The 27,556-nt window shown below is 39.9% G+C and overlaps 2 protein-coding genes across 2 annotated transcripts in view; one reads left to right on the forward strand and one right to left on the reverse strand.

Moving 5' to 3' along the window:
• LOC140229441 (uncharacterized) overlaps window positions 1-16,986 on the reverse strand; it is a 50,249-nt gene extending 33,263 nt beyond the window's left edge. Inside the window, exons 1-2 of the mRNA XM_072309695.1 lie at window positions 16,840-16,986; window positions 1,449-1,553 (exon numbers count right to left, since the gene is read on the reverse strand). Coding sequence (XP_072165796.1) covers window positions 1,449-1,473 — 25 coding nt within the window. The 5' untranslated portion in view covers window positions 1,474-1,553; window positions 16,840-16,986. The remainder of the gene's footprint in view (window positions 1-1,448; window positions 1,554-16,839) is intronic.
• LOC140229440 (dixin-like) overlaps window positions 1-27,556 on the forward strand; it is a 236,782-nt gene that overhangs the window by 11,828 nt on the left and 197,398 nt on the right. The window lies entirely within an intron of this gene.

Here is a 27,556-nt window from a genome sequence, read left to right on the forward strand (position 1 = left end):
TCGGACAATCCGTTCAAAAGTTATGAATTTTTGAAGTTTTGGTGACGAGACCACTGGATCAGAAGACTACTACGGATCATGACATCACATATGGGACTATCATATGTGACCCGCTACAACAAAAGGATCCTAAAGTCACCGACAGCTGAGCCAAGAAAATCGAGTTTGAAGTCACATCAACAAAATTGGTCAAAACAATTGGATTTCTGTTTCTGGCATAATTTTGTAGTGTAATGTTTTGTCTATCACCTGCCGAAGTTTTGAAGCTAAATGATCTAACTAAAGGCAAGAAATTAGTTTTTCTGGGCGATGATTTTCTGACTTTCAATGTTACAGAAACGTGTCCAAAGATTTGGATTTAGCGCTGCAACTGGACTCCGCCCCTAGCAACGAGGGAGTGATCTTATTGGTCAGTGCATGGCATCCTGATTACTGATTGGTCATGTGTAGACCGCTGGCGCTAAGCTTGAATGAACATCGCGGAGGTAGCTAGAAAATACCTTCTATTGTCAAGCGGTGAAAACTGTCTCGCCTCCCCTCGATCATGTTAGTGTCGGAAGGAAAACTTTCAAAGCGTTTTTCTAGATTTCCTCAACCACTTGATATGCGCTAATGAAATCGTCCATATCTCCGCAACCGAGTACTTTTATGAGTTGTGTTATATGAAATTAAAGTAGAAGAGTAAGGGAATAACGTCATGTCATTTTCAGAAAATTGTCCTCCCCCAACTTTTGGATCCTTTTGTTGTAGCGGATCACATAAAGAAAATCTAAAGAAAATGAAACATTTTTTCACTTTTCTAGCATAATGAAAGATCACTAGACTTACCTCTTTCAGAAAGCAGGGGGGATAATATTACCCATGTCACACATGTATGTCAGTGACAAGTTCAGGGAATGTGTACTTTTCATATGAAATGCTATTTTGTGGAATTTTCTTTATACTTTCTTTATATATGTTAGTCCATATTTGATGTCATGATCTGTAGTAGTCTTCTGATCCAGTGGTCTCGTCACCAAATTCCAAAAATTCATAACTTTTCAACAGATTGTCCAATTTTCTTCAAACTTTCACTGATATGTTCTACTAATATTGCTGCATTCACTCAATCCACATGTATATTTGGGATTAATTCCCCTTTAAGGGCTATGGCATAAAATGGAAAAAACATTTCAACAATTTTGCTTTTATCAATCCTAAATCTTTTGGCAGCAGCATCACAGTGATAAACAACAATGGACAAATACAATTTTGTACATATTGTATGTAATGTGCTGTCCATGATTTAGTCAGCTTTCTTAGAATACAATTAGTTAGGCAATTAAGTAGTTGTACTGCACAAACCACCAAGTAAATTACTAGATCACAAGCACACACTGTTCTACATGTATGCCTTGCATGTATGTGATGAAGAATGCATCATCGCAGACTGCATTTCTATGAAGTACCTTGCTCTTTGTTAGCCACATCCATGACAGGTGTGTAGACTGGGAAGAGGCACTACAGCCCAAGACTCCTGCTATCTTGATACCCCTCCATCACATCAGGACTTTCTGGACAAACAGGAGGAAAAAAAAAGCAAAACAAACTTGCTTATGAAGCACAAAACACATCAGATGGACAGAGGAACAGATTAACTACAATGGTTTTATCAAAAGTAATGACAGAGAGGATGAAATATCTAGACAACTGGGAACATATGAATTGTTCCAAGGATCTCAAAGGAATGCACTATGGAAACAGGATTTAAGCATGTTGTGGGACCTCCCCCCCCCCCCCCAACACACACACACACACACACACTATGAATTCATTGAATGATACAATTTCACTGCTAGTCATGAGACTGCACTATCACACCTTCATTCTGTTCAATTATCATTTCAGGAGTTGATATCATTCAAGTTTGGTAGATTTTTTTTTCCACATATAGGCCCTATATCCTGTTAAAATTCTCATTCATTCCATATGCAGTATGTGAAACACATGCATCATCACCAAGTTGGGAGTTCAATATCAGTAACTCCATGTTGTACATGGACCACAGTATGCAATACTTTACGGTAATTTTATAAATCTGCATGCATAAACATACTTTTCAGCTTAAATTCGGCTATTTCGTATGTAAATGTAAAAGTAGCAAAAAAAGCTGCTGAAAACTGCTTATCCAATGAAGGCGAGCCAATGAAGTAAAATGGAGTCAAAAGGGGCCTGAGCTTTCGATCCTAGCAGAATCTTCGTCAGAGGCAAAATGACAAACAGGCAGGGAAAGCAATCACATATAAGAACTTCACACAACAAGAACAGACATGTTAAAGTATTTAAATTGAAATTGCAACTGTTATTCAGTGGTTTAAATGACCAATTGGGCAATTCCACAGAAAATGAGATATCAGAGGGAAAATTTTTAAGTCATGTGTGATATGCTTTGCCCCACAAAAAAAGAGGAGTTAAAAAAAAATACATCTTTGTTATTATAATTTAGTGTGGAAGTTGCGGTCATCTTATCCCTGAAAATGGCCAGTTACTCTGGGGGAAAAAATTCGCCCAAATTTTACAATATGCTGAAAATGATAACAATTGGGATTTTTATCCTTTTGATTGCATTATTAGAGTAATACAGTATCATGTTATGAAGTACTGTCAACCCCATATTCTAGAAATATAATGTGTTATAGAAATTGCAAGTATTTTTGTGTATTTTGTGTAATACTGTACATACTAAAATATATATGATGAAACAATACAGCTGTATGTCACATCAAAGAGCGTGTTTCTACTGAGCGATGAAAATTCGAGGTGATGCGAGGCGATGCGAGGTGATTCGCGGTGATACACGGTGATGCGCGGTGATGCGTGGCTACACCTCAAATTTTTCCTCAGTAGAAACAGATCGGGTAGTGGCTGATGCACGGTGATGCGAGGTGCTCCATCGTCCATCTTTTGAGGTGGTCGATGCGCGGTGATGCGAGGGACGATTCTCAGTAGAAACACACCGCGTAGCGAAATTTGCGGTGTACCAGAAGTCTTGAATTATTGGGAGCTTTCGCCCGCACTTTTCAAATCAGTTCATCGCACACCCCGATACTTGTGTACACAGCGACCGTAGTTTCGTACACATCATGCCTTGTACCAACTCCTACTAAATACATGAGGTGGTACATATGTAAATTGCGTGCATCCATCGTCTATGATTTGCGTGCCCAACAGCCTATTATACTCGGCTATAGGCCTATATTCTGATTTTTACACTGCGTTCATTTTCCCATAATCGTATCGTCTCGAAGTTGTAGATTCCCTAATTCGTTTTCGCTGGAATACTAACGTTAGTATGTTGGAGCTCCTAGAGAGCATCAACTGGACCCTAACGTTAGACCTGCAACGATTCCTAATAACCAAGTGGCAGGAAATATTGGTGAAGGGCATTTTGAATGGAAAGACTAAACGAAATTCAGTGCCTACCACAAAATGGCAGTGCAGAGGCAGCGTGACCCGATCTGTGACCTGAAAATATGCGACTTCCGGATTCACCGCATTTTGCACGTCACCTCCCATCACAGCGTATTTTATCGCTTAGTAGAAACAGCTCGAGTGGTCGTAAAATACGAGGTGATGCGGGAGACAAAATTTGTGGTGATTCGAGGTGATGCCAGGTGATGCCAGGTGCTCTCAGTAGAAACATGCTCATTATGAACAATATGTCACACCATTATGTGTCATGCTGTTATTGTTATAAGAGCACTTTTCCCTCTAAAATTGTAACATTTTGTGTGGTTTTTGTGTAAAGTAGGTTTCAATTCATTTTCATCATTAACTTCATTGGAAAGCAATTTGGAACAAATTACATCATCTCATTGGAAGATCTTTGTACAGGATTTTGTTACGCCTTTAAGGGTAACAGCGTGACTTTTGTCCTCCACTGCAATTAAACAGATAATTCTGCATGGGCATGAATGACATGCAGGCTATTTCACTTAGTCATAACAGACTTTTTCATCAATTACATTATTTTGTATCATTTCTTTAACTCCAAACCCATCAAAAACTACAGAGAATATTTAAAAGTTTGAATATTGATGGCAACAGAAAACATTTGTAGTCAAGGGCCTTTATTCCATAGCAGCGATCAGTTAGTACATGTACATCATTCACATTACCAACACTGAACTCCCCCCCCCCCTTCTTCTCTCTCCAAATCTATCATATCTCTTTCTCTCTTTCTCATTCTGTCCATCCCTAGTTGACTCACCTGAGATCAATGAACTTTTTTCTTGTAATGATCCACGAACATTTTGTGTTTGTGTGTGTGTGTGTGTGTTACAATATTATGCTCAGTATAGTGTATGTGTTACAATATTATGCTCAGTAGTGGAAATTAGATATATTTGTAGTTGTTAAGGAAGAAACAAAAAGTTGAGATCAGAGCTTGTTTTGACAGAAATACATGGCATCCTGGTTTATGTGTTCTCCCCATCTTTGTACATACAGTTTGTAAGCCTACTGAGCACTCATATAGCATGGGACATTATAAAACCCATACATTTTGCAACATATGGGGATTTCCACTGTCTATGGGGTAGTCCATCTGGCAGGCATTCAGTGTATGAGGCTGTGAAATAATTTATGCCAGCACATGTGCTATGCTAGCACTGTACACAACACCACAGGAGATTGCAACATCTGCCTGCTGATGTACTGTAGGGTAGCAACATTGGCAAGATCTGCAATTATACATATCATGCCAAGTATAGGAGTCACCAGATCACACGGATCTTTACAAAGTGCAGGAAAGAATTCTGAGTGAGATTTTCTAGTACAATCTATGGTTATTGTGAAGCAAGCTTTTGCATTGTAAACCAAAAGCCAGTTTCAAAACACTGTGTATGAAATTAATACAAAAACATGCTTTGTGCATTGACTTCCAACACTGAATGACACCTACCACAAGTACTTTTCATTAAAAGCATACTCTGTACAATGTTACAAAGGATGTGATTTCTTTTCATTTGCTTAAATTGTTTGCTAATGTAATAAATGCAGTCCTGTCATTACAGAGCGTATTGACTATTCAATGCTGAGGTTAACCACTGCCGTATCCCCCACACCAAGCTGCAGACACTCCAACTCTCCCGCTTTGAGGCCACTATTCAAATTTCTCCCATTCCATGAGATTGAATTTATCCCTCCCTGGGTGTGTGTCTCCCACTTAAGATTTTCTCCAACTCAGAATTGCTTCTCCCTTCCAACTTAGATTTTGTGATTGGAATGTAGCAGGTAAGGCTAAGTAAGATATAGAACTAGAAAGCATATAACCCTAAGCTTCCAGGGCCCTTGAGTAGGCCCTGCAATGGACCTCCACTGCAAAGAATGTCCCACTTTGTGCTCATGATGTGAACTACACGATTGTAACTACATACCAGGTACACAGAATTGTTCACATCGTGTGAGCAGAGTCTCCAGTTTGCTATTGTGAAAGAGGTCCAGGCGGGATAATCTCCAGTTTGAGAGATGCTTGGAGTTAGAATCTCTGCAGCTGAATACTTCCATGTATGACAAAAACATATAAGAACACGTGGGAAATGACCATCTTTTGTGTAAAGTAGTACATCATAGTTTCCCTACAAAGTCTAAACAATACCACACCAAGTTTGAATGAATTCTCTTGAGTAACAAGTAGGTTTTTGCATTCATTCAGAAGCATATTTTGGCAAATGTTCATCCAGTTTTTGTACAGAGCGTAACCTTTTCTTTTATCTTGTATAAAAGATGGATTGATGAAGGAAATGCCATCAGTCTGCCTGGGTACCTTCTTCTACCCATATACTGTACCTGCACTTGAAGAATTTTTTTCTTTTAATTGTGTAGGTACATGTAGCTAGCAGAGTGCACATACACGTACTATGTAAGCAGATTTACTCAAATTACCATTTTGCCTAGGAAAGCTGCAATACTTAAAAGGCACTGTGATGAAAAACAAATATATGGCCAGACTTTCCCATAATTGACTTCCTTGGCAAATTTGAATGAATCTGCAAAGAAATGTGAAGATGTGACTGCTTAATGCCAATAAATCCAGAGTTCTGTGTAAATGGACTTCAGACCCACAAAATGACCCCAAAAATCAAGCTTTAAGGTACAGATGGTATAGTTTTGGTTGAGATGGGGCTTCAGATTTCAGGTAGTTTTTGGTTGAGATGGAGCTACAGGTGTCATATCGTTCTTGGATGATGATTTTCTGAGATAATGAGAAACCTCTTAGGAAACATGAAAGAGCATAAAATTCTAAGAGAAATTCAAAGTTTATTTGATGAAAATTGATTCTGAAATGGCCAAGATATCCAAAACAAAGCAATCCTACTAAAAGGTGGGCTGCACCTATCATTAGCATCGCTTTGTTTTACTTTGTTTTTGGATGTATCTCAGCCATTTCAAAACCCATTTTCATCAAATAAACTTTGAATTCTTCTTAGAATTTTATGCTCTTTAACACTTCATAAAGCCTTTCTTATCTTGTGAAAATCGATTACAATGGAGGTGCAGAGTCTTTGCTAGATGACCTTGTGCTCATACAAAATTACGCAGCAAACGAGATGAGAGGTTCACGCTAACTCACAAGCTCACTGATTATTGTGTCCACACGGAGCGAAACTACGAGTGGGGACCCCTTGTGGCTCATGGAGAGAGCGTACGCCCTAAGATGTCTCGTGGTTCTAATCATCGACTAAACTTTGAGATTGCTAACTTTCGAGTGCGTCCACACGGTGCTAAATTACATGCTAATCATCAAGAGTTAAGTTTTCGCCCTAAACTTAAAGTTTAGGAACAGCGTGTGAACCTAACTATTGATGGTGGAAGGTGATATAACCTTCCTACCAGATAGTGCAGTAAATGCAGTATCCATAATTGGATAAAAGCTGCTGATTGCAATTACATGTCAGTTCCCTTGTATAGGGTTGACTTGAAATGTGACCTAGTTTATGGTAATGTTCCTGTGTGTTGGAGTCGTCACAGAGTTGCCCATGGCAGACATTAATTTCCTGTTGAGTAAAGACTTGCTAGAGATAGGGTTTCTGCGTCGCCAGTTGTTCTATAGAAACCAGTTAAGTTTGATGAAAATGAGCAGTTGCTGGTTTGAGTTCCTGGGAATTTTCCCTGACTTGTTGAGCTCTCCAGGATTTGTGTGATGATGTAAATTCTGTTGATTTGGTGTTTGGTTGCCCGAAACCGTTTTCAAGGGTTTAAAAGAATTGGGTTTAGTTCAAGCCTCCATGGATAATAGTGGTGAATTGAGGCACAGCAGGCAGTTCCTGAGTTGAAGACTTAATGTCTCAGTCAGAATGTTCTCAGGCAAAGAAGGTATCCGAGTGCTTTAACCCATTGAAGATGAGTCCCAAGTATACACAGGCAAGTGTCTATGGAAAATGCGTGTTGTACATTACTGTATACGCCATATATTTCGCGAGTTTAAATTTTCGCGAATCGGAAATTCTGGATGATTTCATGAGTGGTTAAATTTGTGATCGTGGAGTCTTGTACTGAACAGAGAAGTGTACACGCATACGTCACATCCACATCGGGATCAGACACAATATTTTCGAGTGTCTTTAATTTCGCGAATAGCACCTGACTCGCGAAATTCGCGAAAATAAAAACCTCGCGAAATATTCGGCATATACAGTATGTAGCAAAATCAAACCATCATCAGCAGGTTAATGTCAAAGATGGCATTTCGATGAGGAAGCGCAGTCCTTATCTCAGACCAGCTGATGAAGATTGGACTGTGGTCCATCAGGTAGTCTCTCATTACCTCAATGAGATTTGGGAAATTGTCAATGAGTTACCTGCTGGCTGTCACAGTGTGTAGGTGTCAGAAAGACCAAGGATCAATTCATAATAACTATTTTCATTGGCCAAAGCTGAATTTGGATGTGGCAGAATTGTGCAAGACATGTCATACGGTACATACATTAGTGTGAAGCAGCAGCCTTCAAAATCAAGTTCACTCAACTGATTCCAAGTCCTGCATATGAACCTTTTACTTGGGTTCCTGTGGACTGTTTTGGACCTTTGCCAAGGACTAGGTCAGGTCATAACACCTCTTGATGATCATGGATATATCCACTTGCTTTTCAGAGGCAAATGGTCAATGGTCAAATTTCATGTCCAGCATGTTTCAAGAGATGACATACAGTAGTCTCCAGGTAACTGGGTAGCGCCTTATCAGGCACTGGGTGAAAATGCTGTACAGACTGAACAAACAGTTTAATGCATATTACAATGTACAGTTGTACGTGTACATTTACCTGATAATTGGGTAGACATTTGCAAATATACTATTACTAAGAAATTGTCCATACACACCTAATCTATATTTTAGTTTCCCCCCCCCCAAAAAAAAAAAAAAAAAAATTAAATCTTAATGGATGAGGGGTAAAAAGACATTCTGACGGAACTAATCTGTGCTGAGGGCCATAAATATGGTGCTTATCGTTGCTGGGTTGACAAGAACTTGCTTCTCAAATTTTGGTGGAAACTACAGTACTTTTATGGATTAATGGTTAGTAAATGTAAGTGATGGCATGTCCAAATCCTAGCTGTCTTACCCAAAAAATTACACCACCATGGCATGTCAAAAGAAAGGGATATCCCATTTGATAAAGTGCTGTGGCTGTCATTTTATTTTGCTCTCCTGAACATTTGACATTTTGAAGATAAGAGGTCTTGTTACCCCAGTGATGTTATGCTTATGGGCAATTCCGTATGGGAAGGGCAAAAACAGCAAAATTCAAAGTTAAGTAAATGCTCAGAAATTTCAGTTTCCCGTACAGATGGATTGTTGTATTTACGGAAACAAAAAACCCTTTTCTAATAACTTTCCTCGTTTTTGTTGTACACACTTTTAAAGTTGGAAGACTATTTATTGTATTTATCTAAAAGTTTACAATATTAAATGAAAATTTAAAATGAAACAACTTAAATATCTCTCTACTTTATCCATACTTCCACATCTTTCTTCCTATGCTTCAACAATCACATGTAATGAAGCATTCAGTCACTCTCATTATGATATTTTTTGGAGAAAGTTTCAAAATCTACTGACAAATTGACGTAATTCCGTTACCATAAAATTGAAAAAAGTTTTCTCCTGAACAAACTAATCTCTGATTTTTTCTCCCCTTGTAAATTTTTTCTCTACATGTGACTCCCTGAAAAGTCACAAAACATTTTGTGAAATATCTCCTTCAGTTCTTCTGTAATTGTGGTAACGGAATTACATGGTAACGGAATTACACGCACATTTAATATGGAAGAGAATGACATATCCTACTTTCGTGCCAATATGTATGTGAACTGTTCATGAAATAGCTTCAGGGCATTATTATTGAGCTTAACAGTGTTAGTGATTGGCAGTAAAGGAGTGAAACTGTATGGTATGATACACTGACATGACTCAGCATACAGTGTAGCTGGATGCCTCTGACAGTGAGTCCTGACATCAGGGTACACGCTTGACAAGACTTCTTGTGCTGAAAGTCTCCTCCCTTCTTTCACCTTTTCTCATGTACAAGAATTACATGTGTACATGGAGACTGTGCTAACTGATAACTTTATAAGGTTTGCTACAGATACTCATTCTCAAATGTTCAAAATCATACTGAATTCTGAGATATCAATGTATATTTTCTTGCTTCAAAGTCTCATGGTTTCATACAAAATCTAAGTATAGTGATGAGGGACTATTGAATGGGTGTGATGCAGCATAAATTGAACAAAGGTTACAAAGAAGAGGAAGGACATAAAATTTCTTTAAAAGGAAAAGAGAGCACTGCTACTGAAAGAGAGAAATGAACAGGATAATTTTTGTGAGCAAAGATCAAGAATTTAAGAGAAGGATCATACACAATGTGATAGAAGCCATTAATTGACACAGGATGCCCACTGAATGTGACACCTTTGATCTTTCTGTATGCTAAAGGCTTTATTATCACCAAGTCGATAGTCTGACCTTTTATTGAACATGTCCTGTTTTCATCCTCAAGTCCTTTATCTTTAATGGTAAGTGTATGACTATGACCTTCTTTCATCTGTTTCTTAGATCTTTCCTCCACTATTTTGATTTTCATGCCCATTTGATACAGAGCATCTGCTACCCTTTGAAATTTGTTCTTTAATCCTTTCTTTTTCGAAGGAATAAAGACAAAAACACCATTTGTGATGAATATTTACCCAGTCGGTAATTGTGATACAGCTCTATATTAAAAATGTAACATTTAGGCCTAGACTTTCCCATCCTAAGAAGATTTTAAAAATTAAAGTCAATAGGCTTCTACTTCTACCTTTACTCTTCATGTTACCATTTGCTGTACAATCTAGTTTCCTTTAATACAAGTGGCATTACAGTGTATTTTATAATTTGCCTTCAGGCAGTCAAAATACAACTTACTGTAAAAGAGAAGATGCACACTTCTTGTGAGTAAATTTATGGCAACACTCAGGATGAGAAAATAGACAAAGTCAAAGAAGAAAGACAAGACAGGAAACTTGTAGGAAATTTATAGGCCTGGTCATGATTATTTTTCTGAAGATGTCATTTGGAAATTTTGTGTGGTCAGAAGTAAATACTAACATTATTCACAGGTTGATTAATCTAACTCTAACACAGTGAGCTGCAGATGGATAAAAGAGGCCCTCTTACCTTTCTATGAAATACATTGTAACAGAATTTGGTGGACTCTAATGGTTGTAAAAGTTGTAGTTTGTTAAAGTTATTTTGCTGTTTTCTATTTCCTTTTAGTTTAGTTCATTTTATTTTGGTGGGCTTAAGTAGGACTTACACTGTAAGGGAATTATCAAATTATGCACTACATTATATGCCAGGGGGCAACTTCAGCTATTAGCAAAATGTCACAAGTTTTTAGTGATTAATATATGCCACAACATATATCTGTAGATAATAATGTTTAAGCACTGGTGCAGTACCATAATCATATAAGAAAATTTTCTTTTCTATTTATGATTGAATTGTAATTTGTTATATTTGTCATTGAACCACAACTGCATCTTTTCACTTAACAAATTAAAAGTTTCAAGCATCTTTAGTGTTCATCCTTAATATTAAACATTGTGTTCAATGATGGGGCTGCACACTGTGCTCTTGCACGGTAAATTGGCACTTTATGATTTAGATTTAAATTCATTGTCAATCCGGACAGTTTTTCATTATTTTCTTATGCATGTGCACATAATATATATGTACAATACTTGTAAGTAATTCACACATATTGTCAATTATTGGCATATTTAGGAAGAAGAAAACAGAGAAATCTGTCTTGCATGATATCAACAAAAGAGATACAAGAAAGTTTGAGTATTGCTGACTGGATTTATAGAATTGTACTTGTGTAGGGCTATTCTAGCGTAATTCCGTTACCATGTGTCTTAGATGTCATTTACCTGCAGAGTGTGAAATTCTTAACTTGAAAGTAGACAAATTTTGATGGATGTGGTACTTAGAAGTTACGCGATATTGATTGACATAGTTACGACTTCAAATCACGGTCGTTAGCCTGAACATTTTATGTTTTTTGACAATAAAAACTCATTTGGCACCTATACACTTGTACCAGTTCAAGGTCAAAGGCTAGAGAGTACTTATTTAGTGGTTATATTATAGCTAAAGGCATACACAATCTTTATCAAGACATTTCAGAATACATGAGTACCAAGAATGTGTATTTTTTCCAGTGTATTTCAGAAGGCGTAATTCCGTTACCATTTGTGTAATTCCGTTACCACTGACTTCATAGGGAAAAAGCTTGCTGCTTTGAAAATGTGATGAAATATTTGAAAAACAATACAACTGAATTGAAGTCAATACAATCAAAGATGAAATCAGACAACAACCTACAGTGTATGTGTTATAGATTTCAGAGAAACAACTCCCAAAGTCAGAGTTGAAGTTGTGACTAAAATTTCTGGTAATTCCGTTACCGTCGCACATAGACCTCCTTTGTAACCAACCAAGTGAGAACATTTAACAAATTTGTATTTGGGGTGACAGTGTGAGTACCTCTGCATCTTTTAAATGTATCAAGAGAAGGCAAAGTAATCAATCTTGTATACAGGGTGAAAGAATATGAGCCAAAATTCTCTGATTTGTAATTCCGTTACCGCGGAATTGCCCTCATAAATATATAACCAATGTTAAAATGTGAAGGGTGAAGTGTACAATTTATTCACTGTACCACCACAACAATGCACTTATAATTGTAATTACAATGTATGCCATCTACAAACCCTTGCAAAATGCCACACACTACGAGCAATCTTTGTAACACATGTCTAGCTACAACGTGTAGCTCTTGATAAAAACAAAGGATATGCTACAACCACAATCATACATGTAGTAACTCCAGTGAGACTCTAACCCATCTTTAGGTTGCTCCTAGAAAAATATATGGTCACCGCTAAACCCTTTGGGGACATCATAATCACAATTCCCTTTGATCCCATGACAAAATTACATCATGGAATCTGCCTTACATGTACTACATATTGTACTACTATGCAAGCACTAATTGCAAGTTGAAAAATATGCACACAATCTGTTACTGTATATCAATCCTGGTTTGCATTTTATCAAAACTATCCTCCAAATATTTGACTTTTTACATAACCAACTGAAAAATGAATTTAAATTTTGATATGGATTAAAAACTAAAAGCAATATGAGAAACAAAACAAAAAGTGTTGATTATTCACGACGAGTCAGATTTTGTGTCTTTCATTCTTTTTTTCTTTTTTTTTCTTACTTTCCTCTTCACCCTGTACCCACCATTGCTGTCATGCAGCCCGTTTCCAATTGATGTTATTCAACATTGACCTGCACTCAGTGTATTGGTCTATTTGCAATATCAGCTGGCAAATCCTGGTTCCAAAGCTGAGATTGTACGTTGTGACATAGTAAGACCTTTATTAAATTTGCATTTTTCTAAGCATCCATGCTGCACTATAGTACTAATGCTCATCAGGTTAAAAGAGCTGATGAAATTTGACACTCATAAACATGATCAGTGGTGAGCTGCAAGAGCTCAAAGTTTCTTCACTGTATTAACACAAGGCCTTCTTTTCGCAGGACATTGCGTTACACGCACTGCATGAATGTCATGCTGCTTACAAGTAGGTCTACATACACTGCTTGTACACTAGCAGGCTTCCCTTCCAAAAGCCTGTGATGGGGGTCACAATCCTTAACCATTCCCATCCTTTAAGGGGTGTCTCTAGGAATCTAGAACATGCATAGTATGGCTCTATGACCACCTGGGGGAAGCCTACATTGAGCAATAGCTATTGTGCAATCTCTTTGCCAAGAATATGTTAAACTTATCGATACATTCTAAAATAATTGGAGATTCTGGCCAAGTATCACTTAAATAATGATTGACGAGAGAAAGACTCAATCTTTTAACCTTGTCAACCTGTAATCACTCACTTCAAATACCATGTCTTAACATATCACAGAAGTCAGGGTAGCCTATGGCAAAAGCTCAGAGAATATTGAAACATAAATGTACTTTAAAAGTCTGTTAAAGGGATGGTACAGTTTTCGTTAAGATGGGGGTGCAAGTTCCAATTTTGTTTGTGTGTGTCTGTGTGTCTGTGAGAAAATTAGGAACCTCTTGTGAATTATGAAAGATAAGTTTATTTGATGAAAATTGGTCTTGAAATGACTTAGATTTCACCAAAAAAAAGCAATCCTAATAAAATGTGACAGGCCATAACTTTTATTCAGGATCTCTTTGTTTTGCCTTCTTTTTGGATATCGCAGTTATTTCAAAACCGATTTTCATCAAACTTTCAATTCCCCTTAGAATTGTATGCTCTTGAACATTTTATAAAATGGTTTCTAAACATCTCACAAAATGTTAAAAGCTTAATCCTCGCCTCAACCAATACTTAATTCCCTACACCATCCCTTTAACACTAAAGCAGTGTTAAACAACCTCCTTGTAGTCTCCAGAGGACCTCAAGGTAATTTTTACCCTAGACTGCCCAGGGAAGACTTTGGGGTAGCCTCCAGAGGACACTCTCGAGGGATATCTTACCTGAAGATACCAAATGATATCACCTTAGCTAGAAGTCATGTGACCAGCACTGCCAATGCTGCCACATAAATCCTGCATACAGCTGTATTATGCTAAGCTACTAATGAGTTCAGTGGGTTGAACAGAATTTTGTAACACTGGTACAATGTACCACTGCTGACATTCTGGGTATAACCAATGTTGCTGATATTATGATTTATAATTTCTGAATTTACTATATTCTTAAGAAACAAGGAGCAAAATGATTAACATAGGGTAAACATGTGTTTCAAAAGAGAAAATTGTAATTCAAATGTCTGTTGATAATGAATGCCTCCACTGTATGTAAATGAGCACAGTATAAATAGTATGCTACTGCAATGCCAACAATCTTGATATGTCTCCATTTCCAGTGTATCAATGAATTGACCAAGGACAGGTGAGTTTACTTTTTAGTAACATATCAGAAAAGGTATGCGAGCAATGCCTGTTAAGACAGTGCGCATTAATCGTTCACCCCAGGTTTTAATTACATGTATCTGTGGAATGTTACCTGGTGTTTCTTTTCCGGAGAATGCTTAGACTCTGGAGTGGGTACATTGTAGGAGTAAAGTCTGTTAAGATGGGGTATTTTAGAGAAATGTGCCAGTGACCCTCCTGATAAAATGCAGGCTTTATAAAAATGTAAAATGCTGCTTTCTTGAACTAATTCCTACACATCCTTCAAAGATCCCAAGAGGGATTTGCCAGTTGTGGTAATTCCTTCCCTACCTTGTTTTGCCCCTCCATAGCCTGTGTACATCACGCAACAGTTTGGCAACTCCTATGTACCCTTATATCCCTGACTACAGAGGAATGAAAAAGGAACTGGTAGTCCTTCCCCTTCTTTCACATAAACCTTTCATCAAACATAATGATTAGTTTTTGTTTGTTCATTTCCATCTGAGAAGATGGCTGGATAGCCCATTTTATTCAGCTATGCTAAGCTGGTCTTCCATGGCGTCCAGTTAAATGTGAGGCGGGACCACTTCATCGAGTTAAACACCCTGCTCTTTGCGATGAATGAATGAAGCGGGATCTTTTACGTGCATGAGTTGTTACTCTCTCATACACAGGACCTCCATTTTATGTCCTATCCGAGGGACAGAGTGTTTTGCCTCTTGCTAGTAGAGGGGACGGTATGATTACACACAACATTGCTCAGTCCAGACTTGGGTTTGAACCCGGGTCGCTTTGGTTGGAGGCAGACGCGCTACCGACTGAGCCAACTGACTGCCCTGCAGTATAAATAACATCACTGTGATGCTTTCCTCATGCATGCTTCCAAACCACCAATACTCTAATGCATGAAGTAAAGGTAACAAACACATTGTGTAGTGGTACAGTGATTTCTGTGAACATCCAGCTCATCTTGGGCTCGAAAGTATGGCCACATGATCTGATATGAATATTTATATCAATATACAAATATGAAAGTAGCATTTTTTCCTGTAGGACCACTTGTGTGGGAACTAAAAATAGGTGAAATGGGTCAACCTAGTCAATCTTGAGTTTTTCATATTTGTTGAAAGAGCAATCCTACATCGATCTACAGACAACAGTTTGGAATCATGAAACGAATGGCGAATTATATTTTTGACAGTTAATTTTTCTGCTCCCCCCCCCTTTTTTTTTTTTTGCACCATGCATAAAATCTATAGGAACAGTAGGCCTACATGGTTCTAAGCATCACCACTCGTACTTTGGGCCCCCCCCCCCCCTCCAAAAAAAAAAAACAACAACAACAACACACATAACAAAACAAAACAAAACAAACTTTTTTCCCCCGAAAGTGCATGCAGTACTAACCAGGTTAAAAAAAAAAATGAAACCTTGTTGAATTGTGAGCGCGGGAAAGCCTTTTTTTTTTTTGTCCTTGTCAGCTGAAAAAACCCGGATGTGGCACCAGACAGAAGTTACGCTGAAGACCTTTTATTTATTTATTTATTTATTTATTTATTTTGGCTTGTTAGCTGATGAGTGGGCCACGCCACCACCCCCCCCCCCCCCGAACCTTCCGCACATAATACAGCTACTTGAACTTAACTTGTACAAGCTGTATGTGTGCCTCGAGTTCTTTCCACGTCTTTGGCAGTAGGCCCTACGCTAGTTTTTCTCTTCTGCCATGCCACAAAGCGCAGATAGTGCAGTCGAACTGTGATTGGAAAAAGGCCTGCTCGAGCTATGAAGCACGCAGCTAATGCATGTACTGTAGAAATGAACTTTGCCATACCATGCATGCTGCTCTCAGATTTACGACGCACATCTTATTGCCATTGACGCATTGGACGTAGAGTCTAACGTGTTCATGGACGTCCATCAAGCGGGTGCAAGCCTTTCGAGATCAGGATATTTTCCGATCGAGCTTTCGGTGAAGTGCGCAACGCGAGCAGTACAGTACTGTACTGACCGAATCTCTCTGCACAGCCCATCCATCACGTTACGACCTACACGCAAAGCAAAACACGAAGAAAACAAATCACCGCGAACAAGGGAACAAGGAAAAAACCCCGACTCGCACTCGTTCGCTGTTCGAGGCTTACGACTACATGCATGCAGCATGATATTGTATCTAAAGCAGCTAGCTACACAGAGCGTGCGAGACATGAACAGCACGTCGGCAAAGGCTGCGTGTACAACGTACGCTCGACGTGACGATGAATACATAACATACACTGCGGACATTTCTAAAATTGTATAAAATTCTGTCACTTACCAGTTTACGAATGGGTTGTATTACATATGAGCATCCAGGAAATAAGATGAACAATCCAACGATTCTAATCCGGAAATTTACGGAAGCCTCTGATATCTTCAAATTCTAGTACGAATCTCATCTGCTAGTTCCATCAACGTGGCTGCTGAGTTCAAAGGCTGAAAGGGAGAGGCTGCGTATTCTGCATGCATGCAATTATACACTGCGAGCGAGGCCGTCGCTCTCATGCGCATGCGTGCTGCAGTTTTCTCTTTGTCCCTTTCTTATTTTGTCCCTCTTTCCGTATGTCCTCTGAATCCAGTCTCGTCTACAGACGAGGCTGGTGTGCTACGCTCCATTTTGTGTGGGGTGTGTGTAAACTTGTGTTTCGTTTGTGTAGCCTGTGTGTGAGGGACAGGGAGAGAGAGAGAGAGGGGGAGAGAGAAGAAGAAAAAAAAAAAAACAAACCGGGGGTGATGACAAGAGGGGAAAAGGGCAATGGTGGGAAATGTATCCACCCCATAATCGAAGACAACACAACCACGTCTCGAGAAGTTCAATTCATCGGAAGCGACCGTCCCGAGTTGCAATCGCAACTCTATTCGCACGTACCGGTCGAATTCGATCCAATATAAATTTTAAGAAATGTTTTACATGTACAGTGATCACACTAATCGAATGATTCTTACCCTTAACCCCATCCCTGCATCATCAGCTTCGAGTCGTTCTCGGGGCATTAAATGATCCCACCTAAGCAAAGGGTGCGCTGATTGAAAAAGTGCACAGGAAACTACACACGTACCAGAGTAGATATCATTAAATAGGCCTACCACGTACATGTTGACAGATCTTTTTCATGACAGATTTTTCATAAGGCCTCTAAAGGGCACACAGCACGATGCCATAGGCCTGCTTGGGCAGTTTCTTCAGCTGGAGCTTTCGTTTCACAATTTCCTGGTGCCTGGTTTCCACTTTCAATTTACCTACTGGAATATGATAGAATTTCGAATGTCGACCTCGCATATTTAAGTAGGCTTATTGCACAAACATTTCAAAACAAGAACTTTATAGGACTTCATTTGCACTGGCGGGTATTAGGCCCTATATGTGAACATATGAAATATATATATATATATGTTATAGATATCTTTCATCCATCTCTCTATAATTAATATATCATTGTAGGCCATCATATATACATATATACATATATATGGGTGTTTTTTTCTTTTTCCTTTCAAGAGATTCGACGAACAATTTACAGACCAACAGTAAACGCAATGTCATCCAGCTTTTTCTGTAGAATAAATAGAATCACATGAATATGACTCTCAACTGCTGGAATTCATTAAGTGATCAGCAGGTATTTGTTATTATCGGTACAGGGATCGACTCTGGGGCATAGATTTCACAGAGTATATTTTGGCATAGGCCTACACAAATTGTTCCAGAAGCACACGTTTAGCACCATACATGCAGATGGTTATCAACAATTAAAACAATTTTGTTCAGTTTGCTTGCGCGTCTCTCAAGTTGTCTCACAAGTCTCCCATATTGTAGTTTGAATAGTGGTTTAATTCATCGGCATAGCCAACGCAGCACACTTTGGCAACAAGCCAATACTTCAGTATGTTGCTGTACGTACATAACAGGACCGATCGAGTTCAACAACCTTATGAAAATAACATCATCTTTCTGGAGTCGGTGGTCTATAGAACCCTATCCAAGATACATTCACTGATTTTATCAACTTGCAGTCACTTATAGCATATCCAGTTGCAGGATTTGTACCTTCTACAACCATGCAGCCAATGGTGAGTGGCAGGTTCTTTAAAATCAAACTTTGGTGTGCTTATGTGTACCGGTATGTTTCGACATCCGAGTCCACCTGTTCCTGCTGCCGTTTCCAACTTGAATTATGACATTAAGAACGCGATATATTCGGTTGGGTGATGTATGATGAACTAGTTATAATGCCTTCAATATAGGTTTATAAAGCAGAACTAGTTTCAAGTGAAGAAATGTTTCGTTTGTGCAAACCCTATACAGGTTTGATTGCAGGTTCAGTGTCGGCCACTCGTCACGCAGGTGAGGAATAGTCCCATTACTGACTGCATGCGGTATGGTTGGAGCATGCCTACAAATGTTGCATTATCTTAATTGTTGTGGTTCTTGTTCCATTTAATGTAGCAATCTTTATTTTCGAGCAAAGGGTTACTAGGTCAAAGTAGAGACGTGCACATCAAGGTACTATGCGGGCTCCGTTCGCTATTGAAATTTAACGATTTGTCATTTGATTCATGCAGATTCTATAGGTTCTCTGGAAGCTGCTGGAGTTTTGTTGAATTTCTCAAGCAAATATAGATTATATACAGCCGTTGTAAGATTACACAAGCTCCCATTTCTAGGGGCCTATATACAGGGGATATACTATTGATATTTCTTAACATGGCCCATGAATAATAATCCGCAGTAAGTTTCAGATGTCAAGAAACCCGAGCTCATTTTCTATTATTAATTTCTGAGGGAGGGTCTCATCATCAGGTTTCACTTTCTTGACGAAACACTGCGGATTTTCATTTTGAGTACGGGGATTTCTCCGACTTTGCATGCTATATAGGGAGAAACCATTGAATGAAAGTAAAGATCCTATAGTAAGCGTCACGATAAAGAACACTACAGGTTCAGCCTATAAAGACTATACTGCTTGCGATCATTTGGATCATGTTGCACCTGCTGATCCATCTTTGTCATTGCTCTTGACAAGCTTGGTTCCTTGGAAATAAATGAGTGACTCCACAGTCTGACCTAAAAAAGTGAAATTCTGCGGAGGACCACAATACCTGCCATACTCGTGTTTTTTGTTTTCCTCGCGTTATATAACAGTGTTATGGATCAATATAGTTTATTAGTGCAGTGGTGTTATGATTTTTGTTCACGTGCATCTTGAGAGTGACAATTATTGTCGAAACTTTCGTGTGCTCATCTTTTCTCAAGTGAACCTCATTAGAACTATAACAGCTAAGCTAGAAGAGTTCACCACATGTTACACATGATGAAAGAGCCGTGATGTTTCACCATGTTAGTCCTGAGAAGTTCAGTTTTTATTCTTTCTGTATGTAGCTAAGAGCTGATTAGGAACCGAGTATAGCTGCTCGACGATTCGGAGCGGGTGGATTGACTGTTTCATCGTCTGGATTCGTCCTCCTTTAGACTCTCACAATTGTCATAGTGATATCGCAAGCTCTTTGCACGTCTACGCACCTCACAATGCAAGCCCATTCATTCAAACAATTGAACACTATTTCATGTTGTTCATATTTTCCGTCAAGATCATATGGATTATCGAAAAGTCTTCTTGTTTGAATCCATGGTTTCATGTCGACATATCCCATCACAGCAATGAACATGTGCTTGTATGAGGTTGAAGGTACGCTTTTATTTCATGTCGTCTGTACCTATTGATATACTCAATAGGTTAGAAAGACCGAGGTAGTCGTTATACAATTCAAAAGTTATAGAGTCAAGATCTATTTGTTTTTCATTTATGTAACTTCATCCTCAGAAAACATATAGTCCTTTTGAACAAACTTTTGATTAAAAAAGCTAGCCAGTTTTAGTCTAGTGAAATTTCTGGAAAGGGGCTCCCTGTAAGAGTCAAAGGCATTTTTAGTCAGGTGCCCAAATTTATCCCAAGCCCCACACCCGTTATAAAACCTACATTAACCAACGCGGTATTAGTTGTTCTAAAGTATGCTTTTAAAAATCGTACGTATGTCTAGCAAAGACAGTTTTATTTTCGTGAAATATAATGGCATAGATAGCGAAGACATTTTTCTACAACATCTGATTATATCAAAAAGCGTGCACATTCAGTGGCATTGACCTAATATAACATGGACTATTCATGGCAGTCTTTCTTTGATATACTGATCGTCACCAACACCTGATTATGTACATCTTGATGAGTACATTCAGGTGTCTTGACAATATCGATTGTGTAATCATGTATCGTCACTAACAAAAGACTCGTTTCCCTCATTTCAGTCTTTGTTTCGCTGATGTGCCTTTTTCAGACAGAAATGTCTCTGAATAAACATACAGATGATGAGGAGCAGCAAACCTAAGATCATTACAAATTTTGTGTCAAAAGATGGGTAATTGCTGATTCGCAAATTTTCGCACACGCATAAGACCTTGCCTAATGGCAAGATATGTCTGTTCTCTACCATTACCATCCCTTTTTGCTCTGGAATATTAAGCTGGAGAAAAGTGAAATATTGAGATCACAAATGACAATCATTCTGCCAAAATGTTAGCTTTCTTTTAAAAACTGCCTGCTTCTTCCAAGCGAAATTGTTTGAGGTATGATTTCCTAACACACACCACAACTGCACATTCACTTCACTTGATTTTTGTGAGTTATTTTCTTCTGCGTATTTAGTTTTAGATTTCTCGAATCTCCGTCTTGTTCTTCTCTCGGCTTGCTGGCGGTGACGATCATGGGATCAAAGCAGTGAAGCTTGCTAAAAATGTCTTTGTGGCGCTTTTGAGTTGTGCGGGTGCATGAATTAATTAACGATACGATGAATGTCCATGTGTATTAGACCCCGTTTACAGTGCGAGGCTCGGCCGCGGCCGAGCCGCAGCCGAGCCCAGCCCCGCTTCAGTATAAACGCGCAAAAGGCCAAATGCGAGGCCAAACTTGGCCTCGCATTTGGCCTCGCTCTGGAGGTGGTCTCGGCCGCGGCCGAGCCGCGGCCGAGCCCTGCCTCTTCTTGGTGTAAACGCAAACTGGGCCAAATGCGCGGCCAATTGCGCGGCCAATTTTAGTCTGGCTTCCAAACCCTCTGCCTGTATCTTTCGCTATTCAGGATATTAACCCCCTCAACGTCGAAAACTAGTATAGTTTAAGGTGGTTTTGTCCTGCAAAGGATTTTTTTTTTCCTTCGGCAAAGGCCTTTGCCCGAACGGCGACTTCGTCGCCACGGAATTCATTTGGCAAAGGGTCTGAAAACCAGACAATACCAAATTGCATTTGTTTACAAGCAGAGCGCCACTACGACAAAATATTGAAAGGTTTGAATCAAAAGCGCGGCCGAGCCCAGCAGTGTAAACGGACAAAATTGCGAGGCTCGGCCGCGCAATTGAGGCCGGACTCGGCCGCGGCCGAGCCGCGGCCGAGCCCGGCCTCGCACTGTAAACGGGGTCTTAGGTCCATGTTCAATGGCAACCCATAGGAGGGTGCCCCAAATTTACCCCAATCTTCACGGCCCAGTTATTCAAAACATGCTATACCAATGCGGAGACAGCTGTTTTAAGCGTACATACCTTTAAAAAGTCGTTCCTGCCATACAGGAACACACTTTTTTTTCTTTTTTTTTTTTGAAAAGATTTTATTTTCTGCATTTCATATTTTCTTTCAGAATAACAAAAATAACAAAGGCAGGTTCAATTACACAAATACAATTCTGAAAATTATTGACATATTACATAGTAAGTCATATTTTGTATGTAAAGACAAATGAAACGTTAAATAACATACAAAATGTTTATATGGCCAATAATGACTTAATTCACAGTACAATATAAAATATATACATATGATGCAGAGGGCCGCCGTTATAAGCCGTGCTTGAACAGACGGACAGCCAGAGTTAAATTACCATTTTTTATTGTAGTACTTGAACACTAATACAGATGGGCCATGTTAAAGTGCGTGTAAATCCAGTTTTATACAATTACTTGGTAAACAGGAGTGGTGCCAGTGAGTGCGTGTGCAGGTGATGAAGCGCGAAAGTGTTGATGGTCAGCACTTCTAAGAAAATGATTGGATATGTTATAATATGGGCGAAGGGTCAAGCAGCAAAGTAAAAGAAAAGGAAAAGGGGGTGGACCAAATATTGCCTTGTTGTTGAGTATAAGAGGTACATGTTTAATGATTACTGTACCGTATTTTATTTCCTTTAAGATGCGATGAATTTCTAGAAGAGACATTGTTCTACAATATCGATCAAGGGACAAGGATTCACGATTACGAAGTCAACCATGTGTAGGAGATGGCAAAATAATCTCCACCCTCACGGTAATAGAAAACATACAGTTGAGTATGAGATATATGGTTACCGTTATTTTCAAGAAATGACATGAGATTAATATGGGAGACATTGCTCTACAATATACATTGTCAAAAGGATTAACATTCAAAGGTAACCTCTTGGGAAGTGCCCAAAGCTACCCCTACACTCAAGGGTCATTTAAATCGTGCATTATAATCAATCAACGCAAATTTACAGTTGTTCCAAGCGTACATGCCTGTAGAAAATCGTTCGACTGCCTTGTAAAGGCACTTTTATTTTCATGACATGTTTGGGAAAATGATAGAGGAGACACTGCTCTACAATATCTATATAGTAAAAGGGTGAACATTCAAAGGCAACCGTGTGGGATGTGCCCAAATCACCCCACCCCCACGGTAATATTAAAACGCACACACACACACACACACACACACACACAAACAAACATGTAATATCATTCAACGCGAATACATATTATGCTCCATGGGTACATGCCGTAATAAAGTCGTTCCTGTCGTACAGCAAAGACACATTTGTTTTCAAGAAATGTAACGGGAATGATAAAGGAGATATTGCTCTACAGTATGAATACATGCATAGCCAAAAGGATTCACATTCAAGGTCAAAACCTTGGGAATAAGCCAGTTCGGGGTTAGCTCATGGGCACATGGGTACAAATAAATGACCTACGCTTCTTTCTCAGTTGATTAGGCACTCCGCTAGTTTCAAGCGACAAAAGGCATAAACTTGCCCAACATAACAATTTATGGAATTCATCAGTCATGTTCAAACAAAGGATGAACTTACATAGACCAGGTGACCAGAATGATCCTTCCATTGGCATTTTGGTAAGCATCCATTTCATTATTTTGCATTGAATGTATTAACAATCTCTTTCTATTGATATTGTCAGACACCGCTTTTGCTGTCAGGTAGATGTGCTGGCAAGCACCACTTACAGGGATCACTTGAATAATCATTACATCACAGATGCTTATCTCAGTGAATATAAAAACCACCATGCTCTGCTGGTACAGATGACCTTTTTCTGCTCATGCTCAAAGTGGACCCCCGAACTGGCTTATTGCCCAAATTTACACCTATGCTTACGGCCCCTTATGCAAAAACACGCATTCTATACCAACGCGACAACATGCATGCTTTTAAAATCGTTTCGCTTAATATAATACACTTGCCGGTATATTTATATGAAATGTCATGGAAATGTTAAAATGGGCATTTTTATACGATATCAATGTAGTGAATAGGGTGAACATTCAAAGCAACCCTGTGGGAGATGTCCAAAGTCACCCTACCCTCACGGCATTATCTACAGTATACTGTATACAATGTACCAATACGAATATCGTTGGTCTATAAAGGTCCTGTCACACCTTTCCGGGCAAGCAACGCGGGCTTGTTGCGTGTATGGATTTTAGCACGCAGGGTAATTTTCTGCAGGTGGATGAGGATTTTGGCGAGTTTCATCTGCGTCTTACCTGCTGGGCGTGTGCTACTTACGTTCTACTCACGTTCTAGTTACGGGCTAGTTGAGTGGGAGTTGCCTGCAAGGTGCTACCGCTACGGCCCTTCTATACTCTTGTTCTGCCTGGACATCTGCGGGCAATGGCCGCAACTCACCCGGAACAAGTTTGAGCATGCTAAAGGGCCCGTCACACCTTTCCGGGGCAAGCCTTGCTTGTGACTTTCGGGGAACAATTTTTACTACCCGGAGGTCCCCGGAGATGGCTTGACGGAGACGGCCAGGATTATTACATTCTTTGAGACCTCTGCCAAATGAATATTCGTCAGAGGAATTTCTTTTCAGCCCCCCAGACACGCAGGTCACACAGAATATCCGCAAGTACAACTTAGATTAAGTAGCACGCGTCCAGCAAGTTAGACACATGCAAAACTCGCCTTAATCATTGTCCGCTCTCAGAAATTACTATTGTCCGGTATGCTGGAAAATCCCAACACGCAACAAACCCGCGTAACTTGCCCAGGAAGGTGCGGCTACGGGTAAAAATGATTTGCGTGCGCATCTCTGGGCGACTTCGGGCGAGATACGTGCTACTAGGTACTGTCATGTGCGGTCCATCTGCGGGGATCTAAGGGTAACAAAAATTGCTCTCAATCACACGCAATGCTTGCCCGGAAAGGTGTGACAGGGCCTTAAAGGCCGTGTCGCACCTTTCCGGGCAAGCTACGCGGGCTTGTTGCGATTAGGGATTTTCCAGCACCCAGGAGAATTTTCTGCGGGCGGACAAGAATGTTTGCGAGTTTCGCACTTGTGTCTTACAGTGTACCTGCTAGACACGGGCTACTTACCTTCTACATGAGTGTATTCCGAGTGACCTGCATGCGTAAGAGCTTTGAAACCCATCCGTTTTCTGTTACGAGCGACTTACGGATACTGCGAAGTACCTGCGTTGGAGTTGCCTGCGACGTGCTGCCAGAAGGGTCTCCTACTGGTTTTCTGCGTGAACCTCTGCTGGCAAACCCCCGCGACTCACCTGGAACAAGTTTTGAGCATGCCCATCTTACCGTAGCAGCATATACCGTATCTTGGGAAGTTTTATGGCTTGACTTGCGGGGAAACCCGGAGCTCTCCGCAGTTGGCCCGCACCTGACATTACCACATTACGCACGCAAGTCCGATTGACCCGCAGCAAAGTTTTGAGCATGACCAAAACTTTTTCCGGGTGAGTCGCGGGGATTGCCCTCAGAGGCCGACGCAGAAAACCACTAGGATGCCCGTAGCTGCTGCAAGTCACAAGCAGTTGACCCGCTTGAAGTACGTAGGTTGCCCGTGGATCTATGCACCTGTGCATCTATGCAAGATAATGGCATTCTGTGGGAGTTCTGCCATATCAATTCCTTCGGAGGGATTTCTTCACCAAGTTGTCAGCCCTCACTCGCCATCCATACGTCTGATACGCAGGTCGCATGGAATGCACGTACAACGTACCTAGCACGGATCCAGCATGTAGGACGCACACGAAACTCACCCAAACCCTTATCCGCCCGCAAAATATTGTCCTGTGTGCTGGAAAATCCCCATATGCAACAAGCCCGCGTAGCTTGCCCAGAAAGGTGTGACAGGGCCTTTTTTGGCTGCGGGTAAATAGGACCTGCGTGCACAACTCCGGGTAACTACGGGTGAGATATAATACGTGCTAGGTACTATCATGTGCGGCTCATCTGCGGGAACCTCCGGGTAGCATAAATTGTTCTTCGCAAGTCGCACGCAAGGCTTGCCCGGAAAGATGTGACACGGCCTTAAGCGTTTACATGAACGGTTTAAAAAGTCGTTTCGGCCGTACTTTACATAGCAAGGACACCTTTATATTCAAGAAATGTGATGGAGTTGAAATCGGAGACATTGTTCTACAATATCTGTGTAATCGAAAAAAGCACCCCCTTTGAAGGTGCCACAATGTACTCCCAACCCCGGGCCCCCGGGCCCCCACGTCCCCATGCAAAACATGCATTATGCTAACGGGAGTACAATGTGGCAAAGTCCGAATACGCTCGAATCTGCTCGAATTCTCGAGCAAAATGTAGTTTTCGAACGTTCACCTAACGAATGGTGAGCATTGTTCATTATGCTAACCGTGATACGAGCGGATAAAGTAACGAGTGAAAGCGAATGCGTACAGGCCATCCAACGAATGCTGACCAGACAAAACGAATACAGACCAGCGAATGCCCAACATTATTTGCAAAGCGATACTGCGGCAACCACGTGACGGATCTCGGCTGACGCACACTTCACCAAATAATTTCGAGCAGTGACAGTCTCGGATGTTCTGGCTGTGAAAATGTCCCCAAAGAGAAGAAAGCAACCTGCCAAGCAAGCACAGAAATCACCACCAAGTACTCCTGGTGTCGCTATCATCAGTCCTCAAGATTTCCCTAAAATTGCAATCCCTCCTCTTCCTTCTGATGATGATAGTGGTAGTCCAACATCCTCCATCGCGTCTGATGCCTCCAACTGGTCCCAGCCTGAACCTTCAGTGAAAAAAAAAAAAAAAGAGGAAAATGCTTTCCTCTCCTCCGTCTGCTCTTGCCTTGGATGTATTGAGCGGTGGCCAGTTGGTTCAGATCATACTCATGTTGATGAACAGCCAGAAGATATTGCATCTGAAATCTCAGAAATCTTTAAACATTTCAGAGAGCTGATTGTTAATAAATTTAAACATAAATATTGTTGTTTGCCATGTATGTATATCGGAAATTCTAAGAGTCGAAACAAACTTTCAGAGCGTGCTATAAGTAGAGAGAACCAGTAATAAGTCTTATTTGCACGTTTTCGTAACAACAATATCGAGTTTATTTTGCTAATACCAGAATTTTCCCACACAATATTACAGTAGGTGATAAATGTATGAGGTTATATGCATTTGAAAGAATCTGCATGGTATTTTGGTAAGATAAGATAATTGTCCTTACATGCTTATTTCAAATGCAATACACGTGTAGCAGAAAAAACAACAACAACAAGAACAAAACAATATGAAACACATTTTGGTGACATTTCAAATAATCCGACACATGCTCCCAATCTCTATGACCGTATATTAGATCATCTTTCTCTGGCATTCTCGTTGCAACCTTTGTCATTTAATGGAAACACTGCTGATAGAATTCCAACA

This window comes from Diadema setosum, chromosome 6 (genome assembly GCF_964275005.1).
Source record: "Diadema setosum chromosome 6, eeDiaSeto1, whole genome shotgun sequence".
In the NCBI taxonomy this organism is placed as follows: Eukaryota; Metazoa; Echinodermata; class Echinoidea; order Diadematoida; family Diadematidae; genus Diadema; species Diadema setosum.